General features: G+C 34.4%; 1 protein-coding gene across 9 annotated transcripts in view; it reads right to left on the bottom strand.

Moving 5' to 3' along the window:
* Positions 1–19,733, bottom strand: part of NEK1 (NIMA related kinase 1) — a 237,355-nt gene that overhangs the window by 40,610 nt on the left and 177,012 nt on the right. For 7 of the 9 annotated variants that reach the window (XM_086703869.1, XM_086703870.1, XM_086703872.1 and 4 more), the window contains 3 exons: positions 11,234–11,422; positions 7,770–7,890; positions 377–465 (listed from right to left, as the gene is read on the bottom strand). In XM_086703869.1, the coding sequence (XP_086559995.1) occupies positions 377–465; positions 7,770–7,890; positions 11,234–11,422 (399 nt within the window). The remainder of the gene's footprint in view (positions 1–376; positions 466–7,769; positions 7,891–11,233; positions 11,423–19,733) is intronic. The other 2 variants (XM_086703868.1, XM_086703874.1) reach the window with 1 other exon arrangement.

Here is a 19,733-nt window from a genome sequence, read left to right as displayed (position 1 = left end):
GAGACAGAGCACGAGCAGTGGCAGGGCAGAGAAAGAGGGAGACACAAAATCCAAAGTAGACTCCAGGTTCTGAGCTGTCATCAGCACAGAGCCTGATGAGGGGCTCGAACTCACGAGTGGTGAGATCATGACCTAAGTTGAAGTTGAATGCTTAACCAACTGAGCCATTCAGATGCCCCTTGCCCAAAAAGTTTTACTGCCCATGTTGCCAAACAATCCAGGTTTATTAATGAGAACCTAATGCTCTATGACTACTACACTTTTTAAATGAATGAGGTAACTGACAAGAAATGCTGTCTATTAATATGTTGTCCAAATAAAAGATTCACATTAACAACCTTCCAGAAAGTATTTAGTCTAGCACAACAAGGCTTACTTATATCAACTTCACTAAGGTGGTCCACATTCCTTGGGATTCCATCTTCAGTAACTTCATCTTGCTGAACAATGATCCTATCTTCCAACCTGCCAAAATGGATACATCAGTAAAAATACAATTTACTAGAAATAAAAGCACTCGCAAATTAAAAAAGAAAAAAGAGTACAAGTTCACCAGAATTCTATGATCCCTCTTCCATAATATTTTCCTCATGTGTGTACAGATATACATATTTTTCTTTCATAAGCACATTGTATTTTTTACCCTATTAAAACCTTCACCAATCAGTCAGTCACAAAAGCCAGCCTCACCACTTCTTGTAACAGTGGTTCTCAAAATGTGGCCTCTAGACATTAGGAACACACAGAAACTTGTTCAAAATACAATTTCTCAGGGTCTAGACTGGACCTATAAATCAAACCTTTGGAGATAAGGCCCACCAATTGATTTTAATGAATACCAAAGTAATTCTAATACTTGCTAATGTCTGAGAACCACTACTTTAAGCAATCAAAATGCCCCTTAAGAGTGGAGAATATAAAACAATCATGCTATACGAATACTGTAAAATATCATGCAGCTGTTAAAAAAAATGAAACAGAAATCTATCTGAAATGCTATATAGAATGATAGTTAATATATTATTAGCTAAGCAAAGTAATCTGCAGATCAGTTAGTATTAAATGGTGTTAAGTTTCAAAAATGGTGTGTAGCACAGTACAAAAAAAATAGAATGATATGCACAGAAATGTTTTAGTTCTTGAAGACAGTGAATTAATTAAGGGAAAAAAGGTAAAGAAGAACTAACAATTTTTATTTCAATATAGCTGGGAATTAAATTCATGTATTTTTTTAACAAAAATTTAAAGATTGGAATAATACGGTCCAAAGATTTGAAACAAATCCAGAAAAAGATGCTTGATATCACTAACCATCAGACAATGCAAATCAAAACCAAATAAGATATCATCTCATAACAAAGATAGATATTAGCTGTATCTATTGTAATCCTTTTACAATATATACAAATTAAACCATCATGCTGTATGCATTAAACTTACAGTGATACAAGTCAATTATTTCTCAATAAAAATGGAAAAAAGGAATCATTTCAATAAATATGAACTGGTAACCACCTCCAAAAAGATATCATCTTATATCTGTTACAACAGCTATTATCAAAAAGAACTAAGTGTTGGTAAGGATGTGGAAGAAAAGGAATCCTTGTGCCCTGTTGGTAAGGATGCAAACGGTGCAGCCACTATGAAAAACAGTATGGAGATTTCTCAAAAAATTAAAAACAGAAATATAATACAATCCAGTAATTCCACTACTGAGTATCCAAAGAAAACAAAAACACTAATTCAAAAAGATCTATGCTTCCCTATGTTTTTTGTAGCATTATTAACAACAGCCAAGATTTGGAAGCAACCTAAGTGTCCTTTGACAGATGAATGTGTACACGCATGCACATACTGGAATATTACTTGGCCATAAAAAGGAGTGAAATCTTGCCACCTGCATAACACAGGTAGACATGGAGGGTATTTATGTTCAGTGAAATAAGTAAGACAGAGAAACACAAGTACCATATGATTTCACTTATATGTGCAATCTAAAAAAAAAAAAAAAAAAAAAAAAGAACACAGAAGGAAACATAAACCAGGAATAGACCTATAAATACAGAGAATAAACTGGTAGTTACCAGAGGGAAGGGAGGTGAGAAGATGGGAAAAAGGGATGAGGGTTAGTGGGAGGTCCAGCACTATTTACAACTGACAAAAGGTAGCAACAATCCTGGAAACGACCCACCATCATCTGCTGAATGCCCACCAATTGCTGAACGGATAAAAATATATGGTATATTCCACATAATGGATTTTCAGCCATAAAAAGGAATGAAGCAGTGTATATCCTACAAAATAAACTTTGGAAACATTATGTATGGTTAAGTGAAAGAAGCCAAATACAAAAAGCCACGTACTATATGATTCCATATGAAATATCCAGAATAGGCAAATCCATAGACAGAAAGGAAATTAGCAGTTGACAAAGGCTGGGGGAAGGGAAAAACTGAAAGTGGCTGCTTAATGGGAGTCAGGGTTTCCTTTTAGGGAAATGAAAATGTTCTGGAAGCACATAGTGGTAATGGCTACACAACACTGTGAATGTACTAAATACTACTGAATTATACACATTAAAATGGCTAAAATGGTAATTTTATGTTATATGAATTTCACCTCAACCAAAAAAAAAAAGTAATATTCCTTTTAGAATTCCCCTAACTGCTCAAATCCTAGTTGACTTTACTGTTATCAGTTTGGTATATATCTTACCATATTTTTCCATTTTAAATTTTAAATTTCCATTTTTCCATTTTAAATTTACATAAAAATAATATAGTGTTAATATACAGAAATGCTTTTTTACCCAATATCATTTTATTTCATTAATTATTTGATATTTGGGGCATATTTACATATTAATACATGAAGTAACATTTTACTATTTAAAGTGCTGTATACAATACATAATGCAGCATACAGAAACTATTTTTGGCGACTTCCTTATTGATTATTTAGATTCTTTCAGATTATTTGTTGACTTTCCTACAATAAACATTCTTGCATATGCCTCTTTGTACCCATGTGTGAGTAATCTTAGAGTAGATACCAAAAAATAAAAGATATATTTTATACAAAATGTACATTTTATTTATTTTTTTTTTCAACGTTTATTTATTTTTGGGACACAGAGAGACAGAGCATGAACGGGGGAGGGGCAGAGAGAGAGGGAGACACAGAATCGGAAACAGGCTCCAGGCTCCGAGCCATCAGCCCAGAGCCTGACGCGGGGCTCGAACTCACGGACCGCGAGATCGTGACCTGGCTGAAGTCGGACGCTTAACCGACTGCGCCACCCAGGCGCCCCCAAAATGTACATTTTAAACTAACAAAACTGGGAAATGGATCTCCAAGTTGGCTCTCCCAATTAATATTCATATTCATAATGTTTCAAAGCACCTAATTCCCAATCCCTCACCAATATTTGATGCTATTACTTCCCTTCCTCCTGGCTTCATTTTATTTTATGAAGAAACTTTCACTGGATACACCTAAACTCTGGTCTGCCTTTTATTTACTTCTCTCCTTTGAGGGAGAACAAGTATCTGACATTCATACATCCATAGTTCTTCACTGAGTAAAGTTAGTCAGAACTTAGGAGTGTGATGTCTTTTTTTCCTCAGTAGTATTGACTCTCTATAATCCATAAAGTACCATACAATTGTATTTACTAACCATATAATATGGTTTTCTCCTTTGATAACAACTATATTCATATTATTTTCCCACTTTTTTCTCTTGGACTTTTTTGTCTTTTTTCTTATTAACTTACATGAATTCTTTATGAATTCTGGATATTAATTATTAGGTTGCCTCCCATTTTTTGACATTTAGGTCTTTAATAAATTTGATATTGTTTTGTTGAATGGTGTTAGAAACAAAACTAACATTTTTTTTTCCAAATCGTGTTATTTTAAGTGCTGCATATGCTGTGTAGTATACAGAAACACAGTATTTTTTAACAATTTCCTTATTAATGATTATTTAGACTATTTTATATTATTTGCTATGATAAGCATTCTTGCATACATTCCTTTTTGCCCATCTTCAAATCCAGCCCATCTCCTGTTTTTATATATAAAGTTGTCTTGAAACAGCCACACTCATTTGTTTATGTATCATCTATGGCTGCTTTTGCAATACCTAGGCAGAGCTGAATAGCTACATCACAGACCAAATCGTCTATTTGAGGCTAAAATATTTACTAACTGGTTCTTCTTCTTTTTTTTTTTTTAATTTTTTATTTATTTTTGAGACAGAGAGAGACAGAGCATGAGCAGAGGAGGGGCAGACAGAGAGGGAGACACAGAATCCGAAGCAGGCTGCAGGCTCCAGGCTCTGAGCTGTTAGCACAGAGTCCAACGTGGGGCTCGAACTCACAAACTGAGATCATGACCTGACCTGAAGTCGGATGCTCAACCGACTGAGCCACCCAGGCGCCCCCTAACAGGTTCTTATAGAAAAAGATCAACTGTCCCTGCTATAGATCATGGCAAAGGAAGAAACTTCTAATTACTTTTTATGAAGGAAGCATAATAAGAATAACAAAATCTAACAAAGATTTCTCATAACAAAAGGAACTGCAGATGATTCTTTGCAAATATTAATATAAAAATCATAAAATACATAAGTGCATTAAATAATATGTCATGACCAAGAAGAGTTTACTTAAGGTATGCAGAATAGTTTATATTAATATATTAATATAATTAATTATACAGTTAACCCTTAAACAACATGGGGGATGTGGTACTGATTCCCCCATGCAATCAAAAATGTGCATATAAAATTTGACTTCCCCCCTGGGGCGCCTGGGTGGCTCAGTCGGTTAAGCGTCCGACTTCAGCTCAGGTCATGATCTCACAGCTCTTGAGTTCGAGCCCCACGTTGGGCTCTGTGCTGACAGCTCAGAGCCTGGAGCCTGCTTCTGATTCTGTGATTCCCTCTCCCCCTCTCTCTCTCTCTCTCTACCCCTCCCCTGCTTATGCTCTCTCTCAGTCTCTCAAAAAATAAACGTTAAAAATTTTTTTTAAAAATTTGACTTCCCCAAAACTGAATTACTAATAGACTACTGTTGACCAGAGTGTTAATGATAACAAACAGTTGATAAATACATATTTTACATGTATTATGTGTCATATTTTTAAAATAATACCTAACTTTTAATTATTTTTTCAGTATTTCAAGCTACACAGTTCACCTACAACTTCTTTCAAATTAGCATGAGTCTTCAAAAATTTTCCAATATATTTATTGAAAAAAAGTATATGAAGACCATGTATAAAAAGATCAATGCAGTTCAAAACAGTGTTGTTCAAAGGCTAACTGTACTAATAAATAAAGGAAAACATTTATATGAACGGTTCTATAGAAGCTGAAAAGTCATTCAATAAAATTCATTCCTGACGTTTTAAAAAATCAATAAAATAGGGGAGCCTGGGTGGCTCAGTCGGTTGAGCATCCGACTTCAGGTCAGGTCATGATCTCACAGTCCGTGAGTTCAAGCCCCACATCAGGCTCTGTGCTGACAGCTAAGAGCCTGGAGCCTGCTTCTGATTCTGTGTCTCCCTCTCTCTCTGCCCCTCCCCTGCTCATGCTCTGTCTCTCTCTGTCTCAAAAATAAATACATTAAAAAAATTTTTTTTAAACCAATAAAATACTGATACCTATCTCAGTTAAAAAGTATAGTTATGCCTAATGAGGATTCACAACAGAATCATCTTCACTAAAGTCAAGAAAAACACACAGATACCCCCTATTTCCAATATTTAACATTGTATAAAAGATACAAAGACAATTACAGAAAAAAAATAGTGTTAAAAAAATTGGAAAGACATAAAATCATCACTTTTTTCATATGATTATATATCTGAGAAAAGCAAAAGATTCAACTGAAAATCTATCATGAACAATAGTGGGGTACAAAATCAATGTAAAGAAATCTACAACTTTCTAGTTACAAGATCTCATAGAAGAATAGGGACCATTTATAACACCAAACAAAAGATAATTTATCTAGTAACAAGCTTACCAATAAAAGCGTAAAACCTAGATGAAGGAAACTATAAAAATACTCAAAACTTCTATCATGTTCTTCATGGACAGGAAGAAAACAACAGTTGATTTTCCCTACATTAATTTATGAATTTAACACTCCACTAAAATACCAAGTGGTATTTTTTCCTAGGGGAAAGTGGGTGAAATTTAGTAAATTCTAAATTCAAATGAAATATGACACAAGCAAGAATAGCCAAGAAAACCAAAAAAGAAAAACAATGAAAGGGAATTAGCCTTAAATGATCTTAAAATATATTTTACATTTTAACTGAAATAGTGTGTACCAGCACATTGTATAAAGACCAATGGAGAAAAAATAAAGACAGATCAATGGAATAGGGGGAAAAAAGCATAAGAACAGCTCAAATAATTAAGATAGTTTAGTACATATTAAAAGTGGCATTTTTAATCTGTGCAGGAAAGATGGACTTTTTAATAAATGGAATTGGACAACTGGGTAGCCATCTGGAAGAAAAACTAAATCCATACACCAGGATAAATTCCAAATAGATCAAAGATTTAAATGTAAAAAGTGCCCATGTAAAAGTACTAGAGAAAAAGATTGAAAAATTTCTTGAGAACCTTAGAAAGAACAAAGTATTTCTGAATGATTATTAAAATCCAGGTAAACATGACAACTAAAACAAACAAACAAACAACAAACTTCTGCGTGGCAAAAAAATATATATATAAATGGTCAACAGGGGGAAAAGTGTTGCAACTCACATAATAACCACAGCAAGTATTTCTGATATTTACACTTGATTTTAGCCAAAAGGCCGAGAAGCGATAAGTATTTCTGATATTTAATGAGTTCTTACTAATTTATAAAAGACCAACAACCAAATTTTTAAAATGGGTTAAAGATATATACAGAGAACTCACGGAAAAGGAAATACACATGAAATTTAAACATTTGAAAAAATGTGCTCACTTTACCAATAATAAGAGATAAACTAAGATATGATTTCTTAACCTATCGGATTGGCAAAAATAAAAAACTTTGATACTAAGTTTGGCAAGGCTAGGGGAAATGGGAAATGGGAGGTTTCATACATTCTTTCTGAGGATGTAAGTTGGTACAAACCCTGGGAAGAACAATAAATGAATTACAAATGCAATTTATAAAAACACAACTGACCCAGTAATTATACTTCTATGTATCTATCCTACATGATATATACACAAAAGGTTATTCATTGCAACATCATTTGCAAGATCAATTAGTGTAGAATAACAATTAATGTGGAAAACTTATTGAGTTGTGGTATATCCATACAAGGGAATACCAAGTAGCCATAAAATAAGAAAAAAAGATGAAGTTTTCTACGTATTAATATGAAAAAATTCCCAGGTTACTGACTAAACGTAAAAAAGGTGAAAGTACTGTATCCATTATACTAGCAACTTTATTTAAAAGGGAGGGAGACTATACACTTTTGCTTTGTATAGATTAAAAATATCTGGAAGGAGGAGACAATGGGAATTTGCTGGATGAGGACAGAGTAGGAAAACAGACTTTTTTCTCTATAACTTTATATACTTGATTTCTGAACCACTTGAGTGTAATACTTTTCCAAATATTAAATTATTTATAAGGTATTATAATAATAGGATACAAGGCAGTATTAGGTTATTACAGTATTTTAGATAAAGGTATTACAAAAGGGACCCACATTTTGAAATGTAAGGAAAAAGAGGCAACATACTCAGTTTCCTTTGTATCTTTTATCTCACTAATCCATACATCAATAATCGTGCATGGCAAGCTACCATTTTTGTTTGCTCCATCTGGCTCTTGTAGAACTTCTGTTTCCAAGCCATCAGGTTCTGAAAAGCAAAAACATAACAATAAACATGTCTCAAAGCAAAATCCATATATAGAAATTTGTATAAATTTTCTACAAATGATCACTACCTAATTTTAGGCTAACATACTAATTATAACAAAAAATTAAATATTTTATCTGTAGATCTTTAATCTTGTTAACTCCTGGTTGATATTTTCTTACAGTAAATATTAATGAGAAAAGTTACTGTCTTCATTTGTTGATTTCTCTTTTTCCTCTCCAATTCAGATTCTCAATGCTCTTGTTTAAGCCACCATCACCCTCTCTTTTTTCCTGGAATCCCGGTAATCTTTCATTCTCTATTTTTAAAGTTTCCAAATAGCTTGTCCTAAAAGATAATTGATATTGTGCCAATCCTTAAAGTTTTTATCCTTTATTCAAATGATTATTTTTTTTGCTTACTTGTACGAGGTAAGCACTTGGGGAAAAAATCTTTTATTTTTCAGTGAATAATTATTAATTAGTACCTTAAGTCATACCAATATGACTTACTCTACAAACTAGATTTGTGATTGTATTGCCCTCAAAGCCTAAGGCTCTTTGTAGACAATGTTTGCCAACTTGCACTAAGCTGTATAGCCTCTATTATATGCCTAACAGGGTTTTGGTTGTTGTTGTTGTTGTTGTTGTTGTTTTTAATAAAAGGCATAAGGTACCTACTAACTATACTTCTATTAAGTAAAACTATTTAAGTTGCTGTGGTGAGTTAAAGATGGTTACACATCTAGCAAGGTCTAACATTCCTCTCATCTAGAAGGGGCCTCTACCTCCCCTCCCCTTGAATTTGGTCTGGCACTGTGACTGTCTTAACCAATTGAGTATAGTTGAAATGTTGCTATGCCAGTTTCAGCTCTAGTCTTCAAGAAAACTGGCAGCTTCTGCAATGGACTCTGCAAGCCACCATGAAAGAAGTTTATTCTGGGAAGACCACATGGCAAGTTCCTGAGACTAAAATAAGGAGAGGGAACCACCTAAACAGGCCCAGGTGAGCTCTGCCAAGACACCATGCATGGGAATGACACCATCTTGCCCCTTCCTGCATAAGTCCAGCTGACAGGTGAATAGCATTGAGTGGTAACGATGCCACGTGGGAAAGAACTTTCCCAATTCCTAACCCACTAAAGCATGAGATAAAATTAGTTATTTTAAGCCATTAAGTGTGGGGAATAATTTGTTTTGCAGGAACAGATAACTGAAACAGAATTTCGTATCTGACAATAGGGTGCTAACACAACAAAAGCTTAAAACATGTGCACTGGTTTTGGGACTTGGCAGCAGGCAGAAGTTAAAAGTGCTTCAAGAGGAGACTGTTGATGAGAGACTGGACAGTGAAAAAAATTTCTGGATGCTAGAGAAAAGGAGATTCTTGTTATACAGTGGCAGAAAATTTGGTACTTACAATAACAATGATGATAGAAAATATACCAAAGAGATTTAATGATCTAGCTATGGTGCTATGTAAGCAGAATATTAAAAATGTCAACTAGCTTCTTCAGTAGCCTCTGATAAAGCTCAAGAAGACAGAGATTAATTGAAGAAAGAACTATTTAGTTTATGGCAACAATTTAGAAGAGAAAGCCTAAGTTAATTCTTTCCAGGCAACAGGAGCTTACGGGAAAACATGGCCTCAAAACAAATACTGAATTCAGGGCAGTAAAATGTGGTCTCAGGGCAAAGATGAAGTCAAGTGTATAGACGTAAGACCTTCTGTTATGGCACAGAAAGATTTAAAGGCATGCTTCCCAGACTCTCTTTGCTAGACAAAAGGATTTTTAAGAATCTCAACAGCACTGTCTCACAGCTTCCTATGGGCAACTGAAAGAAGAGAGGGGCCAAAGAAAAAGGAAAGAAGAAAAGAAAGGAAGGAAGAAGAAAATAAGGAAAGAAGGAAGAAAAAAAAAAGAAGAGTGGTCAAATATAGTGAATGTCGATATCATTCATACAAAACCCACAAAATTACTAATTTTCAACTTGCAGAAACACCATCAGCTTGGATGGCAAAGGAAAGAAAGATAGTTTAGAAAAGCCCTTGAGGGCACCAACTTTGGTGCAAAGAAAGCAAGCTAAATTGCTACGCCTGGCTGCCTTTCAGAATTTCTATGGACCAATGATTGATATGTGTCCCCCATTTTCCTCATTTGTGAAAAGTAGTCTCTATTTTTCTTTCAATACTGAATGTTAGATATATAGAAGGCAAGTAACTTCTCTTTTTTGCTTATAGGTCTTCAGATTAAGAGTAACTATACTCAAAGACTTATACCCAAGAAAACTCATCTCTATATAGGCCTGACTTGGATAACATCTTTAGGCTTTGAGCTCCCAACCTTTTTTTACAGTTTATTTCTTTATTTTGAGAAAAAGTGAGAGACCAAGGGGTGGGAGGAGAGAGAGAGAAAGAGAGAGAGAGAGAGAGAGAGAGAGAGAGAGAGAGAGAGAGAGAGAATCGCAAACAGGCTCTGCAGCATGGAGAATGACATCAGGCTCGATCTCACAAACTATGAGATCATGACCTGAGCCAAAATCCAGAGTTGGATGCTTAGTTGACTGAGCCACCCAGATGCCCCCTAGGCTTTAAGCCCTTTAAATAATAAGATGAGGCTTTAAGAAGGGGTGAGTGCATTGTGCACGTGAGGGAAAATGTAAACAATTTTTGGCTAGTGGCAGACTATGGGATATTAACAGCTGCAAATTATTTAACACTCTTAATTTGGAGAGTGCTTCATCTCCGTGTGGCTTTAGGCTGGCCTTGTGACTGCTCTGACCAATGAAGTGGCAGAAGTGATACTGTGCCAGTTGAGATTAGCTTTTAAAAGTTCAAATAGCTTTTGCCTAGGATCCGTGAGCCCTGGCCCACCATATAAAAAGTCAGACTACCTTGCTGGAAAGAGCATATGGAAAAGGTATGGAGACTACATGAAGAGCGGAGGGGGGGCAGTCTTAACACAGCCTTCCAGCCATATCTGCAAAGACAACAGTGAAGCCATCTTGAACCCATCAGACCATGTTGCTGACTAAATACCACTAAGTGATACCAGAGATAAAAGTACATGAATTACAAAAATTAGGTTAGTCAAGCCTTGACTCAACTCCTGATACACAAAATAATGAGATATAATAAAATCATTGTTGTTTTAACACTAAGTTTTGGGGTGATTTATTATGCAGCGTTTAAAAATCCACCAGTTATTAAACATAGAAAAACATGAACCTAATTTGGGATGAATCACCCAAACATATACACATGTTTTGATGATTTGTTTATAAAGACCTGTTTATATAGAAGAAATTAAGGTATTATTAAATTGAATACAGCTCATTTTGACCTATTAAAATACCATCCACATTTCCTTCTGGTTTCAGTGACGTCTGTGGAGATGCCTCATTAAACTCTGGACTGTTTGTTTCAACAGAAGAATCAACAGTAGCTGATGGATTCATTTCAAGTGAAATATATTTTACTTTTTCTTCTCCAGTAATTAAAGGTTTGTACTTCTCCCTTTCAGGAGAAATCTCTGAAACAACAACAACAAAAAAGAAAAATCATGCTACATTCTCAAAATAACTTGAATTTTACCTGTAACAGCATTTACAGCAAAATTCAAAAATCTCATTCTTACAACAAATAATTAGAGTAAACGGTTATGTATAAAAATTGATAAATGATTAGGCATGTGATAGCTAAATTTCATTTTAATTATACCTAATGATGTTTAGGGTGAGTAACATATAGTTTACTTTCTCTCTCCTTTTGGTGAAACTAATATTTATGGACCAAAATGTTGTATTTTAAATCATTAACGAATTGCTTTTATTTGTTTCTGGTAATTGCTAACTACTTCCAATTGCTCAGAAATTCCCCATACTTTTTTTTTTAAACTTTTTTTAATGTTTTTATGTATTTTTGAGAAAGAAACAGTGCATAAGAGGGGGAGGAGCACAGAGAGAGGGAGATACAGAATCTGAAGCAGGCTAAAGGCTCTGAGCTGTCAGCACAGAGCCGAATGTGGGGCTCGGACTTGTAAACCGCAAGATCATGACCTGAGCTGAAGTCGAATACTTAACTGACTGAGCCACACAGGCACCCCCCCCCCATACTTTTAATTGATGCCAGGAGAGAATGGATTTACCTCAGAACAACTTATTGCAATTATCTATAAGACAAACAGGTCACTCTCATTCATTCCTTGAAGACGTTACTTTCTAGCTCATAGTCAGGAGATCTCCCCAACACTAATTCTTTCTTAACTAATTTAGTTGATTGCTGGAGTTCCATCAAGAATCCTTCCAGTCTGGGCCTCTCAATTCCTCTCTAATGAGGAATTTTCAGTGTTAAATATTCTACCTTCTAACATCCTATTTTTCCATTTATCTCCCTCTACTACCCCAACTTTAAAAATGTTACCCAACCGTACCTACAATGCCCTGATACTATAGAAACATATAGAAATGTTTACATATATATATACACACATATATATGTGTGTGTGTGTATATATATATATATATATGTATGTGTGTGTATATATATATAAGCATTTTAAGTTTTTTTATATACACACATATATATGTGTGTGTATATATATATGTGTGTGTGTTATATATATATATATATATATATAAGCATTTTAAGTTCTTTTCTTTTTTTTTTTTTAATATGCAATTTATTGTCAAACTGGTTTCCATACAACACCCAGGGCTCATCCCAACAGATGCCCTCCTCAATACCTATCACTCACCCTCCTCTCCCTCCCACCATGCCCCCTCTCCCCATCAACCCTCAGTTTATTCTCAGGTTTTAAGAGTCTCTTATGGTAAAACCCACTTTCTGACATGTGTCTTCAACTCATTTTACCCACATGGAGAAATCCCAACCCCTTATATATTCAATTTTCTGTGTATTATGTTTGCACATACATGGCTGAAATAAGTGGGGGAAAAAAGAGTCTGGCTTACTGTTCTCAATTTCAAATCATTATCACTAAAGTTAAGTGGACACTTTGTGTTGCTGGTAGTCCTACCATAACACCAGAATACCAGGAACTGTGCCTATTTCGGTTAACTTCCTTAGGAAAACAAGTTGTGTATGAGTGTATTTCAGTTATTTTACCTTGTATTTCTTCCTAGTCAATCAAGAACTAAACTATAGTGTTGCTCATGTTTTGAATATCTTCCCTATACCAATGCCTCATCAACAAATTGTGATAGAGGTCACATCTGTGTTTTTGCTCATTCAGCTACTGTTCTGCTATAAAATCATGTCTACTAAAATCAGGAACAAGGATGCCAGTTAGCACCATTATTAAAGATTGCTTTAGAATGCCTAATGAATGTAGTAAGAAGGAAAAGAAATAGAATATTGGATAAAAAAAACACTAGTTCTTATCAATGATGATATTGCCCAGACATTTGGAAGATCTAAAATGTCAAAGGAAATAATGTATTTAAAAAAATAATTCAGTAAGCTGTCTGCATATAAAATTTTACATTGATAGACACAGAGAAAGAAAGAATCACTTTATTTAAAATAGGGGCTCCTGGGTGGCTCAGTCAGTTAAGCATCTGACTTCAGCTCAGGTCATAATCTCATAGTTCATGGGTTTGAGTCCCCCTACCTCGGGCTCTGTGCTGACAGCTCAGAGCCTGGAGTCTGCTTTGGATTCTGTATCTCCCTCACTATTGGCCCCTCCCCAGTTCACACTCTGTCTCTGTCTCTGTCTCTCTCTCTCTCAAAAATAAATAAACATTAAAAAATTTTAAAAAGATAAACTAGAAATAAAAACTTAGAAAGGGAAATAGGAAAAATGTCATCCATAATAAAGACAAAAATACACACATTGCACAAGAATCAATTTACTGAAAAAGCTGTAAGAACTTAAATGAAGAAAACAAAATGTTACTGACAAACACAAAACAAGATGGCACAAAGATTAAGACATACTTAAATTCTTGAATAGCATAAAAATAACATTCCAAAAATCAATATATAGATTTAATATGATTCTTTTTTTAAATGTTTATTTATTTATTTTGAAAGGGAGCACAAGCAGGGGAGGGGCAGAGAGAGAGAGAGAGAGAGAGAGAGAGAGAGAGAGAGAGGGAGAGAGAATCCTAAGCACGCTCCGTGCTGTCAGCACAGAGCCTGACATGGTGCTTGAATTCACAAACCATGAAGTCATGACCAGAGCCAAAACCAACAGTCAGAGGCTCAACTGACTGAGCCACCGAGGTGCCCCAAATTTAATTCTAATCAAAATACCCAATAAAATAAAATTCGTTTGAATAGTAACTATCAAAAAAATAATCCAGAAAAATGTTAGATTTCCAATTAGATTAAGTGTCATGCATGTGTGTGAGTGCCAATGCATACTCACATGCATGCGTTGTCTATCTAAAGGATTTAAAAATTTGGAAACCTTTTGACCCATTAAAGAAAATTCAGATGATATAAAGAAAAAGACATATTTGCATGAAAATTAAAAAAAAATCCTTATGGCCAAAAAAAGCATAAGTTAATTAGCAGCATGTGGGAAAAACCTGTGTTGATATACTAGATATAGATTATCTATCCCAGATAAAAATTCACACACAAAAAAACATGGGCAATGCCATATAAAAAGGGCAAAGAATATAAATACAATTTATAAAGAAGCAAATCAAAATGGCCAGAAGAATATGACAAGGGAATTAACTACAATCAGAAAATTACAATGAAATCCATTTATAAGACTGGTAACAACAAAAAAAGTGATTAATACTGACAAAACCTGTTTAATATTTGACAATCAATCAACGGTGTTTTCCACGTTAATATGATAAAGAAGAAAAATCATACAATCATCTCAATTGATTCAGAAAAAGAGTTTAAGTTTAATGCTCTTCATAAAACAAGACTAGAAGAGAATTCCTTAATCTTATAATGGATTTTTTTTTTAATGTTTATTCATTTTTTGAGAGAGAGACAGAGAATGAGTGGGGGAAGAGCAGAGAGAGAGGGAGACACAGAATCTGAAACAGGTTCTAGGCTCTGAGCTGTCAGCACAGAGCCTGACGTGGGGCTCGAACTCACGAACCACAAGATCATGACCTCGCCAAAGTCAGATGCTCAACCAACTGAGCTACCCAGGCACCCCAATACAATGGATATTTAAATAAAAGACTTGAGCTAATATGATATATTTACCTCCTTGAGTCAAGACCATGGCACTTCTCTATTCAGCATTCTATTGGAAGTCTTAGCATAAGAAGTGTAAGAATTGTAAAATATAAAATAACTGTTTTTTAAAATGTTTATTTACTTTTCAGAGAGAGAGAGACATAGCAGGGGAGGGGCAGAGAGAGAGGGAGACACAGAATCTGAAGCAATTTCCGGCTCCAAGCTGTCAGCACAGAGCCCAATGTGGGGCTCAAACTCAAGAGGTCATACAAGATCATGACCTGAGACCAAGTTGGGACACTTGACCGACTGATCCACCTAGGTGCCCCAAATAAAACATAATATTACGGGTTTACAAAAATAATAACAAGAGAATCTACCAATACATTATTAGAATTAATGAAGGAACTTAAGCAAAGTTGCTGAATATAAAGTCATATACAAAAGTAAATTATATTTCCGCTTTTATACATGAGCCACAGTTATAAAGTAAAATTTCAAAACAGATGAATAAAACAATGGCATCAAAAATTATATAATTTTTGGAATTATCTAACAAGATATATAAAATACCTCTATGGAGAAAACTATAACCTACTGTTGAGAGAAATAAAAGATTTAGATATATAGGAGGATATAAATAGTCATGGACTGGAAAAGTGAATATAGTAAAGATATCAATTTCCTCCAATGTGTATATTCAATATAATCCTAAAGAAACCAACATGATAAGCCTATGCATATGTTCAAGAAAACAGAGGAAGAGATGGGCCAAATGGCTAAATCTATGGGTATTTTCAACAGAGAACTGAAATCTATAAAAGAATATTAAATGGAAATTCTAACATTGAAAAATGCAATATATGGGGCACTGGGTGGCTCAGTCGGTTGAACATCTGACTTCAGCTCAGGTCATGCATGATTTTGTGGTTCGTGGCTTCAAGTCCCACACCGGCTCTGTGCTGACAGCTCAGAGCCCGGAGACTGCTTCGGATTCTGTGTCTCTCTCTCTGCTCCTCCCCTGCTCAGGATTGGTCTCTCTCTCAATCTCTCAAAAATAAATAAACATTAAAAAATTTTAAAAAGAAAGAAAAATGCAATATCTGATATTACAAACTCACTGGATTTACTGAGAAGACAGCAGAAGATTAGAGAACACAGAAGACAGATTTAGTGAAATGACAGATCAGTAGAAATACTGGCATAGCTTGTTTTACTGCACTTTGCAGATAACTGTATTTTCTTATAAACGGAAGGTTTATGGCAACCCTGCATGAGCAAGTCTGTCAGCGCCACTTTTCCAATAGCATGTGTTCACTTTGTGTCTTTGCTGCATTTTGGTAATGGCAATATTTCCAACTTTTTCATTATTATTATATTTGTTACAGTGATCTGTGATCAGTGATATCTCACTGAAAGCTCAGATGATAGCATTTTTTTAGCAATAAAACACTATTAAATTAAGGTATGTACATTGCTTTTCTAGAATATGCTATTATTGGACTTATGCACTTAATGGACCATAGTATATGCACTTAATGGACCATAGTATAGTATAAACATAACTTCTATATGCATCAGGAAACCAAAAAACTCATCAGACTCGCTTTATTGTGTTATTTGCTTTTACTGTGGTTGTCTTGAATTGAACCCACAATATCTCAGAGGTATACCTGTATTCATAGTAAAGCAAAAAGGAAGAAAATGTGTAAAACCAGAACAGAGCAATAACAAACATGATGAATTCAAAAGGTCTAATATTTGTGTAACTAAAGTCCAAAAAGGCAAAGAAAAAGAATTGGGAAGAAGCAATATAGAAAGATCTAATGCATACAGGCTCCCCCAAATTGAAATAACCCAAAGCATGTTAAAAACAAAGGACACTACATCTACACATATCATGGTAAAACTGTTGAAAATCAAAGACATAATATTTAAAAAGCTTGAAGAAAAACATAGGAACAAAATAAGGAACAAAAATAAGACACACAAATGACATATATTTATGGATGCCAAAAGAAAATATACTAACATCTTTAAAATGCAAAGAACAAAATAAAGCAAAAGCAATCCCCTTGCCCACCCTCCCCCTCCCCACAAAAAACCCAAAACCAACCAACGAAACAAAAAAACCTTACCTACTTAGCATTTAGTATACACTGAAAATGATCCTTAAAGATAGAGGTGAAATAAAGATCTTTTCAGATAAACAAAAGTTGAGAGAATTTATACAGGGCATATCTGCACTACAGGAAATACTAAAGGCAGTTCAAAGGAAAAAGATATCAAATGGAAGTGTGTAACTTCAGGAAGGAATAAAGAACCCTGTAAAGAATAAAATATGGGTAAATGTAAATGAATATTGATTTCTTAGCATAATAATATTGCATTATGAGCTATATAAGATTATTAAAGTATATGATGACAATAAGCAAAAGAGTTAGAAGGGATAAATAGAGTAATATTGTTAAAAGGCTCATACATGGTTTGAGAAACAATATAAATGCTAAATTAAGGTACATGTGAATTAGCATTACGGTAGAATTAAGGATAGAATTTGTCATCTAGGATCACAACAAAAGAGTAAATGAAAACTATATAATTAAAAACAGAAGAGAAAAATGATACTTGGTTAGTCCAAAAAGGGGAATAAAAAATGAAATACAAGAATAAAGAAACAAAGTACAAATGAGACATATAAAAAACATTGTGAGATTGCTACACAGACTAAAAAGCAAACCATATCAGTAATTACATTATGCATGAATAAGTTAAACAATCAAGATTAAAAGACAAAGATGGGCAGCCTGGATTTGAGATACAAGACACAGAAAAACATAAGGAATCAGAGAAATTAGAAGAAGATACAGAAAAAACATAATGAGCAAACATTAACCAAAAAAATGCTGTAGCTATATAATGTGAGGTAGACTTTAAAAGAAGTAATGTTACTAGAGATAAAAAGAGAAGTCATAATAATAAAAATGGTCAATACAACAGGAAGATGTATAAAAGAGTCAATGCAATCACCTAAACAATATAATGCAACAATCTAAACAATCACTGCAACAATTTAAATTGATATGCACTAAATAACAAGTAGCAAAAATGTATAGAATTAAAAGGAGAAAACAACAAATCCACAAATACAATTGGAGATTTTCACATTCTTCTCTAAGTAGCTGATACAATAACCAGATGAAATTAATCAGTAAAAATATAGAAGACTTTCATATAACAAACAACTTGACAAAGAACATACATACATACAACTATAATGAATAACTTTTCAAGTATACATGAAACATCAAAACAGATTGTCATTGGGTGATAAAGCAAGTCTCAAAAATTTCAAGATGAAAATTATGCACAGTATGATGTTCTGTAATCACAACACAATGAAACTAGAAAGCAATAACAAAAAGATAACTAGAAACACTCCAAAATGTCAGCAAATTAAATGCAAAATATTTGCAAATAATCTAAATATTCAAAAGAAATTACAATATAAATTAAATCCATAATTGAAATCTTTTCACAGAGATAACTCCACAGTCTTATGGCTTCATAGTTGAATTCTTCCAAATACTCAAGGAAAAAGTAATAATTTTTTACAAAGTTTTCCAGAAAACAGGGAAAAAGGGAATATTCCCCAACTTGTTTTGTAAGCTCAGAAAAAACCTTGATACCCAAACACTACAAGCACCTTACCAAAAAGGGAAAATCATAAGTGAGAATCTCTTATGAATTATTTTCCCTGGCAGTGGTTGTAGGAAGGAACAGTCAAATGGGAGAAAAAGTTTTACAGCAACATCATACATGGATCAAGTATTTAAAGACAAATGAAGAAATCTGGGAAGAGAGCAAAGAATGCTGTTTTGTTTTATTTCCCTGAATTCCTGCACAAAACAGAAAAAATCAGGATAGCAAAACCATATATCCATGAATAACATCTAAACCAAATCTAGGCGACAAGGTATCCTCACAAACCCCCAAGTACATATGAATGGGGACAAATCATTGACAGCCTCCAGACTCAGTAAAAGCATCTGTTCAAAAGAGGAAAACAGTAGGGCACTTAAGAGGCCCCAAGTCAGAAGAACCCCCAAAAGAGACAGCAGGTATTTACAAGCAAGCATGATGGGTCAATTTAAGAAAAGCAGCTGAAATGGGAATAATTTTTACACATTTTAATTTGCAAGTAAATGGAAAGGGTCAATGGGGAGGTCAGAAAGGGTGGGAGAAGTCTGGGTCCTAAGAATTCTGAAAACTAACCAACTAAAGCTCCCTCCTAGAACAAAGCCTCAGACTCTGAAGAAATTGCTGGAAGGAGAATCCAAATTGATCTGTGCAGGTATAAGAGAAACAAAGGAAAGAGAAAAGTGGGGGAAAGGAACAAAGACAGAAGAGCTCAGAAACTACAAGGCAATAATTTTTATTTTAATTTTTTAAACTTATTTATTTCTTCTGAGAGAGAGAGAGCATGCAGAAGGGGCAAAGAAAGGGAGAGGGAGAGGGAGAGGGAGAGGGAGAGGGAGAGGGAGAGAGAGAGAGAGAGAGAGAGAGAGAATCCCAAGCAGGCTCCAAACTGTAAGCACAGAGTCCAATGTGGGGCTCAAACTCATAAAATGTGAGATCATGACTTGAGGTGAAACCAAGAGTCAGAACAC

Source organism: Puma concolor, chromosome B1 (genome assembly GCF_028749965.1).
Source record: "Puma concolor isolate L17-30 chromosome B1, mPumCon1.1.hap2, whole genome shotgun sequence".
Classification (NCBI taxonomy): Eukaryota; Metazoa; Chordata; class Mammalia; order Carnivora; family Felidae; genus Puma; species Puma concolor.
The sequence above is the reverse complement of the archived record's forward strand: the minus strand, read 5'-3'. Positions and strand labels throughout refer to the sequence as shown.